The sequence below is a fragment of the Mandrillus leucophaeus genome, unplaced genomic scaffold (genome assembly GCF_000951045.1).
Source record: "Mandrillus leucophaeus isolate KB7577 unplaced genomic scaffold, Mleu.le_1.0 Scaffold158, whole genome shotgun sequence".
Lineage (NCBI taxonomy): Eukaryota > Metazoa > Chordata > Mammalia > Primates > Cercopithecidae > Mandrillus > Mandrillus leucophaeus.
The window spans coordinates 2,420,719-2,429,698 of NW_012101565.1; the positions used below are offsets into that span (position 1 = coordinate 2,420,719).

Sequence of the window (8,980 nt, forward strand, 5' to 3'; positions counted from 1 at the left end):
ATTGGCCAGGCTGGTCTCAAACTCGTGACCTCGTGATCCGCCCGCCTTGGCCTCCCGAAGTGCTCAGGGCATTACAGGCGTGAGGCACTGTGCCCAGCTCACTTTCTTGATGGTATCATTTGCCGCACAAAAATTCTTAATTTTGATGTGGTCAATATTTCTTATTTTGTCACTTGTGCTTTTGGTATCTCTTTCAAATAACCTGCCCCTTTTGGTTTTCTTCATCTCGACTTTATTGTTTCCTTTTTTAAAATTTTCATTTTCTCGTTACTACTTCTTTCTTTAGGTTTACTCTAATAATCTTTGTCTAACTTCTTAAATTGAACATTTAACTTCTTAGTATATTAATTTTTTTTAAGAGGCAGGGTCTTGCTTAGTCACCCAGGCGGGAGTGCAGTGGTGCCATCATAGCTCACTGCAGCCTCAGACTTCTGGGCTCAAGTAATCCTCTCACCTCAGGCTCCAAGTAGCCGGGACCACAAGCTCAAGCCACCATGACTGGCTAAGTTTTGTGGGTTTTGTATGGACAGAGTTTCACTATGTTGCCCAGACAGGTCTCTAATTCCTGGCTTCAAGCAATCCTCCTGCCTCGGCTTCGCAAAGTAGTGGGATTATAGATATAAGCCACTATACCCAGCCTAATTTTTTATTTATAATTATGAAAGTACAATAGATTATTTGACAAAAGTTTATAAATTAATGAAGACTGGACTTAGTAATAGACTGATTTTTTTAAAGCTCTGAGTAATAGAAGTTGAAGGACAGTATTTTTAGTAGAGATGGGGTTTTGCCATGTTGGCCAGGCTGGTCTTGAACTGACCTCAGGTGATCCACCCACCTCAGCCTCCCAAAGTGCTGAGTTTACAGGCGTGAGCCACCATGCCCGGCCTTAAGCTTTCTAAAGTTTTTATTTAATTTTGAACCTGACAAAAGAAGTATGTATGTATCATGTACAACATGTTTCGAAATATGTATACATTGTGAAATGGCTAAATTGAGCTAATTAGCATATGCATACCTTACATACGTTTTTTGTGGTGAGAAAAAACCTCTCGGCAGTTTTGATGAGTACACTACGTTGTTATTAACAATAGTCACCATGTTGTACAGTAGATTTCTTGAACTTATTCCTCCTATGTACTTCCTCCAATGGACACAAAGGAAATTTGGTATCCTTTAACCAACATCTCCCTGAGCTTTTTTTTTTGTTTGTTTTTTTGGAGACGGAGCCTCGCTCTGTCGCCCAGGCTGGAGTGCAGTGCCACAATCTCAACTCACTGCAAGCTCCACCTCCTGGGTTCATGCCATTCTCCTGCCTCAGCCTCCCGAGTAGCTCGGCCTACAGGTGCCCGCTACCATGCCCAGCTAATTTTTTGTGTTTTTAGTAGAGACGGGGTTTCACTGTGTTAGCCAGGATGGTCTCAATCTCCTGACCTCATGATCCACCTGCCTCAGCCTCCCAAAGTGCTGGGATTACAGGCATGAGCCACCATGCCCAGTCTCCCTGAGCTTTTTATTTTGAAATAATCTCAAACTTAAAGAAAAGTTGCAATAATGCAGAGAACTCCCAAATAATCTTAACTCAGACTTACCAGTTCTTAACTGTTGCTATATTATTTCTCTTTTTTTAACCATTTAGAAGTAGGCTTGAAAGAGTCATTTTGTCTGTAATCTCCTACCTATGTTCCATATCTTCCTGTATTTCTTCCTGTTTCTTTTTGGGGGTGCAGAATATAGGACGAGACACTTTTTTTCTTAGTTTTAAAATATCTGATTCTAGACGTTTTAGTATCTCCAGATGCTTGCTTGAGGATATTTACTTCTGTTGTGTTACAGTTTTCTTCTGCTTCTTTGACTTCTAGTCACCTTGGGCTCCCAGGACTCCAGCTCTATCTCCATCTCCTAAATTTATAGAGACTGCCCAGCATCTCCCTATGCGCAGGTGGATTTTTTCCTAGTCTGTCTTTATACAGGGGGTTCAATCCTTTAGATAGGGTCCTAGGTTCCAACCATCACCCTCAAGCCACCCAGGCCTCACTGTCTTCATGGGGGCTATAAACAGGCCCCAGAGCTGTCCTAGCATCAGTTTCCAGGTGGGAAGCTCTGACTTTCATTTCAGTCTTCATTTTTAGCCGCTGAGGTGTTCCCTCACTCTCTTAGTGTTTAACCATGAATTTTCCTTCTAACATCCTCAGTCCCAGGGTCCACAGCAAGTACGTGTCAAAACAGCTGTTGGAGCCACACAGGAGCCCTCCTATGCCCCGGTGCTTCCTTACGTTCTACATAAATGTGAGACCTGTGGGCCTCTTAAGGGAGGCATCATTGTGGGAGCCTTCCAGTAGATTAGAAGGGGAAAACAGTTTTAATGTAGCCAGTGTGCCCATGAACAGAGCATAAGCAGAACACAAGGTTCACATTTACACAAAGCACATTCTTGGCACTATTTCCTTTCTCTCCTGCTGTCACCTCTCTTCTTTCCTTCCCAAGTACATCCTAAGCACCTGTTCTGTATCATCCTAAGTACATCCTAAGCACCTGTTCTGTATCATCCTAAGTACATCCTAAGCACCTGTTCTGTATCATCCTAAGTACATCCTAAGCACCTGTGCTGGAGATAAAAAGGCGCGTAAGGCGACGTCTCTGACAGCAGAGAGCTCTCCGTGGAATGCAGGGTAACCAGGTAGAAAGGCAAATGTGAGTTGAAATGGTGGGGATATGAATGTTGTGCTATGGGATACAAGAGTAAAGAGAGTAATTTTTTTTTACAAGTGGGGGAGTTGTTCCCCCCCCAATTTTAGAGTTGGAGAAAAAGAGACCCAAGAAGATTCAGTGTTTTCCCTGAGGTCAGAATGAATCCATTGCAGAGGGAGACAGGACCCTCCAGGCGAGCCTGTGCTATCCACTCCCTCTTTTGTGTGGACCATTCCACATGGACCACACTAAGGCTGGCAATTCTCACACTTGGAAGAGGTTCTGTGATAAGAATTTTAATAATAAAGCGGGGGAGACAGAACCTGAGCAGGGGGAATAAGTGCAGCAAATCACAGAATGGATGTTAAACCAAATGCAGCAGTGACTCCAAATTCCCTAAGAAAACAGTAGGGCCAGGCACAGTGGCTCATGCCTGTAAGGCCCGCACTTTGCGAGGCCAAGGTAGGTGGATCGCTTGACCCCAAGAGTTCAAGACCAGCGTGGGCAACATAGTGCGACACCATCTTTACAAAAAATTAAAATTATCTGGGTATGGTGATGTGTTCCTGTAGTCCCAGCTACTTGGGAGCTGAGGTCGGAGGATCCCTTGAGCCCCGGAAGTCAAGGCTGCAGTGACCTGTGATCGCTTCACTGCACTCCAACCTGGGTGATAGAGTGAGACACTCTCAAAAGAAAAAAAGAAAACAAAGATGAAATGAGAGATTAAGGAAGGCTCCTTGTAGGGGGGAAATGTCTCAGTTAGACCTGGAGGGAATGAAGAGTAGATTTGAAAAAAGATTCTTGCAGGTAGAGTCTCAGAATTGAAAACCAGAGGCCAGGCGCGGTGGCTCACACCTGTAATCCTAGCACTTTGGGAGGCCGAGGTGGGTGGATTACGAGGTCAGGAGTTTGAGACCATCCTGGCCAACATGGTGAAACCCCGTCTCTAAGAAAAATACAAAAATTAGCTGGGCATGGTGGTGCATGCCTGTAGTTCCACTACTCGGGAGGCTGAGGCAGGAGAATTGTTTGAACCTGGGAGGTGGAGGTTGCAGTGAGTCGAGATCACTTCACTGCACTCCAGCCTGGGCAACAGTGCAAGACTTTGTTTCAAAAAAAAGAAGAAGAAAAAAAAAAAGAATTGATTATCAGAATTTCAGAGGTGATCACACTGAGAAACTAACTACTACAGTGTTATTCAAACTTCCCAATGAAACTCTTTAAATAGATGCTTACTGATCCAACCATGGTCAATAGGAGAATGCAAATTAAAACCATGGATACCACTACATCTCCACTAAAATAGCTAGAATATTAAAAAATGAACAATACTGCTGGGTGCATTGGCTCACACCTGTAATCCCAGCGCTTTGGGAGGCTGAGGTGGGCAGATCACCTGAGGTCGGGAGTTCAAGACCAGCCTGACCAACATAGAGAAACCCCATCTCTACTAAAAATACAAAATTAGCCAGGCGTGGTGGCGCATGCCTTTAATCCCAGGTACTCAGGAGGCTGAGGCAGGAGAATCGCTAGAATTGAACCCAGGAGGTGGAGGTTGTGGTGAGCCAAGATCGTGCCATTGCACTCCAGCTTGGGCAACAAGAGCAAAACTCCGTCTAAAAAAAAAAAAAAGTACAATACCAAGATCTGGTGAGGATTCAAAGCAACTAAACTCACATCGTCAGTGGGATGCACAACTGACTTTGTAAAACAGTTTGGCAGTTTCTTAAAATGTAAAACATAAGCTTACCATGTGACCCAGCAATCCCAGTCCTGTTTACCCAAGATAACTGAAAAGTTAGATTCACAAAACAGCCTGTAGTTGATACACAGTTATGGCAGCTTTAATCATAGTTGCCCATAGTGAAAATGCCCAAATACCCTTCCATGCGGGAACGGATAAACAAATGGCTCCGTCCATACAATGGAATGCTACTTGGTGTAAAAAAGCAGTCTACACAGGCAATGTGGATGACTCCAATGCATCACGTTCAGTGAAGCCACACGCAAACAGCTGCACACTGCAATCCTGGAAACGGTGAGGCGATGGACAGAAAACAAACCAGTGGTTTCCACAGACTGGGGTTGAGGAGGGGTTGACCACAAGAGTGCACAAAGGAATTCTGGGTGGTGGTGAAGATGTTCAGTATCTGGAATGTGGTGGTGGCACAATTGTTTGCTTTTGTCAAAGCCCACAGAACTATACACTAAAAAAATTTTATTGTTTATAAATTATGCTTCAATAAACCTGCCTTAAAAAATTTTTTTTATCAGTAATTATAATTTTCAAAAGTGGAGATACTTGGTAGGCCCCTGCTTTCTTGGCCCCTGAGGTCCCTCTCTTTGCTAAACTGTAGAGTTCCTTAGAACCAAAACCAAACTAACTTCCATTTTAATGAAAATGAAATGCAAAAACTGGGGCTCCAAGCAAGGAGGAAACATCTACCTGCAGTTCCTCTGCGGGCTGGTGGGAGAGGTGGTGGAAGGAATAAGGCTAAGCCCCACCAGCAGGCGCAAGTTCTCTGCCTGGAGGCAGATGTATGGGACTGAAAGTGGATGTTCTCAGCCACAAGCCTGGGCCTGGATAGGAAACAAAGGATAAGACTGGAAGGATGTCAGGCAGGGTAGACCCAGAGCACCAGCTGGGCTCATTTTTCACACCCTCCATCCATTCATCATGAGTATCCGGACACAGCACCACACGGTTCAACTCCTGAGCATGGCAGTAGCCTTTACACAGACAGCCTGATTTCCCAGAATGAATTCTCTTGTGTTTACTCCCAGATTTAATGACTTTAAATGACTTTTAGTAGTCATCTGAACTATTTATTTTACTTTGCCAGGAATATTTAGACCTTATTTATCTTTCATTATGCCATCTTATCTTCTAATATAAAGTGAACAGTTGCTAAATTGTCTTCTGCATTTATCACTTTAAAAATGTCTTTCTTGGAAAATCTTTTTGATTTGAATAAAGTATCTTTTAGATCCATCATTTAAAGCAGGTTTCTCTCCAACATGAGTCTGCTGAGGTGGTGTGAGCTGTGAACTCTGGCTGAAGGCTTTCCCACACACACTGCAATGACAGGGTTTCCCACCAGTGTGAGTTACCTGATGTCGAATAAGGGCTGAATTTCCACTGAAGGCGTTTCCACATTCTTGACATTTAGAGGGCTTTTCCCCAGCATGCATTTTCTGATCTTCCGTGGGTTGTGAGGTGGGACTGAAAGCTTTTCCATATTCATTACATCCAAAGGATTTCTCACCAGTGTGAACTGTCCAGCACAGAATGAGATTTGCACCATGGCTAAAGGCTCTGCTGTGCTTCTCTCCAGTGGGAATCTGTCCATCTGGTGTAAGGCTAGAGCCATGAACAAAGGCTGGACCACGTTTTCTGCACTTGCGAGTCTCTCCACTGTGAATTTTCTGATGCTGAATGAGGGTTGACCTCCGGCTGAAGGCCTTCCCACAGTCACCACATTCATAGGGCTTCTCTCCAGTGTGAACTCGCTGATGTAGGGTGAGTTGGGAGCTCTGGCTGAAAGCTTTCCCACATTCAACGCATCGGTAGGGCTTCTCCCCAGTGTGAACTCTTCGATGCTGAACAAGAGTGGAACTCCGACGAAAGGCTTTGCCGCACTCATTACAAACATAGGGTTTTTCTCCTGTGTGAATCCTTACATGTTCAGTAAGATGAGAGTTAAAACCAAAGGCTCTACCGCATTCATTACATACATAGGGTTTCTCTCCAGTATGAACCCGATGATGGAGGAAAAGGCTTGAGCTCTGACTGAAGGCCTTCCCACACTGATTGCATTTATGGGGCTTCTCTCCAGTGTGAATTCTCTCATGCTGAATAAGGCTGGAACTTCGACTGAAGGCCTTCCCACAGTGCCTGCATTCATGCGGCTTCTCTCCAGTGTGAATTCTCTGATGCTGAGTTAACTGGGGGCTCTGGCTAAAGCCTCTTCCACATTCATTACACTTGTAGGGTTTCTCTCCTGTGTGAATTATCCGATGTTGAATAAGAGTTGAGCTTCGACTGAAAGCCTTCCCACACTCACCACAGCCAAAGGGTTTTTCTCCAGTGTGAATTCTCCGATGAAGACGGAGGTGAGAATTGAGTCCAAAAGTTTTCCCACATTCATCACATTTAAATGGTTTATTTCCAGTGTGAATGTGATGGTGCAGAACAAGATTTGAGCTGTGAGTAAAGGCTCGTCCACACCGGCCACATTGGTATGGCTTCTCCCCAGTGTGACTTCTCTGATGTCTACTTAGGTCTGAATTGTATTTGAAGGTTTTGCTGCATATATCACATTTAAAGACCCTCTCTCCTGTTTTATTTCTTTGAAGTCTAACAACATTTTGGTTCAGATTCAAGTTTCTATCAAATGCACTACCCTCTTGGGGTCTTTCTCCCAAAGATCTTTCCCTACCCATGGTAGCTTCTGTTAAAACTCTCTTGTGAATATTGGGTTTGTTCAAACTCTGCCCGGCAGAATTTCCCAGGTGCTCTTCGAGTTTACCCTCACGGCCCCATGCTTCCCGAAACTCAGCTGCCTGTGCATTATCCCTTAAGAGACTTCTTGATACAAATTCTGGGGTTTTTACTTCTTCGGAAAATTTTTGGTTTAAAATAGATAGTTCCTTCTTGGTCCCAAACTCGGAATCTGTTAAAGAAAAATATGAATGAGTTACTAGAGAAAACCTTCCATCAGGGATAATGTCCATGATGTGGTAGAAGCTCCTACAAACTGTCATGCAGAAGGCAGTGCTCTCACAGGAAAACATGTGGAAGGCAGAATTCAAAAGTAAAGATGGGATGGCCAATCAACAGGATAAAAATATTCAAGTTCATTAGTTATCGAAGTAGTCAAAACAAATTATGATTTTTCACCTATCAAATTGGCAAATTATTCAACAAATATTTAGAAAGCCAGGCATGTTCTAGGTAAGGAATATACAGGAAGATAAATATAGTCTCTGATCTCATGAAGTTTATGTTCTACTCAAGTAGATAGCAAGTAAGTTCTTAAAAATAATGATACACCATGTGACAGAAACTGTGTAAATGTGTTATTGGCCCTAACCTAGTCTACCTGGTCAGAGAAAATGCCAGGGGTGAGGTTCAAGCTGAAACCTGACAAAGGAAATAAGTTAGCAGTGGCAGACAGGAAGGCCTGGGCCTGGTTGTGATGCACAAAAATATCAATCAAGTTCTTGATTTAAAGAATTTGGGCCAGGGCCGGGCGCGGTGTCTCACACCTGTAATCCCAGCACTTTGGGAGGCCGAGGCAGGTGGATCACGAGGTCAGATCGAGATCATCCTGGCTAACACAGTGAAACCCTGTCTCTACTAAAAATACAAAAAAAATTAGCTGGGCGTGGTGGCGGTGGCCTGTAATCCCAGCTGCTCAGGAGGCTGAGGCAGGAGAATGGCGTGAATCCGGGAGGCGGAGCTTGCAGTGAGCTGAGATCGCACCACTGCACTCCAGCCTGGGGGACAGAGTGAGACTCCGTCCCCCCCCAAAAAAAAAAATCTGGCTGGATGTGGTGGCTCACACCTGTAATCCCAGTTGGGGGGCCAAGGCAGGAGGACTGCTTGAGGCCAGGAGTTCAAGACCAGCCTGGGCAACATAAGGAGACCCCATCTCTACAAAAGTAAATTTTTTTTTTTTAAATTAGCTGGGTGCAGTGATGCACGTCTGTGGTCCCAGCTATTCAGAAGACAGAGGTGTAAGGATTGCTTGAGCCTGGGAGGTCACAGCTGTGGTGAGCCATGATGGTGTCACTGTACTCCACTATGGGCAACAGAATGAGACCCTGTCTAAAGAAAAAAAAATTAAAGAATTTAACTGCTGAGTGCACTGGCTCACACCTGTAATTCCAGCACTTTGGGAGCCTGAGGCCAGGAGTTCGAGACTGCAGTGAGGTAGGGTCACGCCACCGCTCTCCAGCCTGGGTGGCAGAGTGAAACTCTTGTCTCTTTTTTTTTTAATCCCACCACGGCTAGAGCAAGAAGTATGAGGGGAGAGTGGGGCAAGATGGGGCAGGGTAAAGACACAAGAAGCACTGCAAAGAGGTTGAGAAATTTGGACTTTATGATAAAGGCTTAAAAAAAATGCTGAGCACTGGTAAGAATTAAAGCAACAATCAGCAGGGCGCAGTGGCTCACACCTGTAATCCCAGCACTTCGGAAGGCCGAGGTGGGCGGATCATGAGGTCAGGATATCGAGACCATCCTGGCTAACACGGTGAAACCCTGTCTCTACTAAAAATACAAAAA

At 44.5% G+C, this 8,980-nt stretch overlaps 1 protein-coding gene across 2 annotated transcripts in view; it reads right to left on the reverse strand.

Moving 5' to 3' along the window:
* Positions 1-4,894: 4,894 nt before the first annotated feature.
* ZNF251 (zinc finger protein 251) overlaps positions 4,895-8,980 on the reverse strand; it is a 35,996-nt gene continuing 31,910 nt past the window's right edge. For both annotated transcript variants that reach the window (XM_011975720.1, XM_011975719.1), the window contains one exon: positions 4,895-7,364. In XM_011975720.1, the coding sequence (XP_011831110.1) occupies positions 5,626-7,364 (1,739 nt within the window). In that variant the 3' untranslated portion in view covers positions 4,895-5,625. The remainder of the gene's footprint in view (positions 7,365-8,980) is intronic.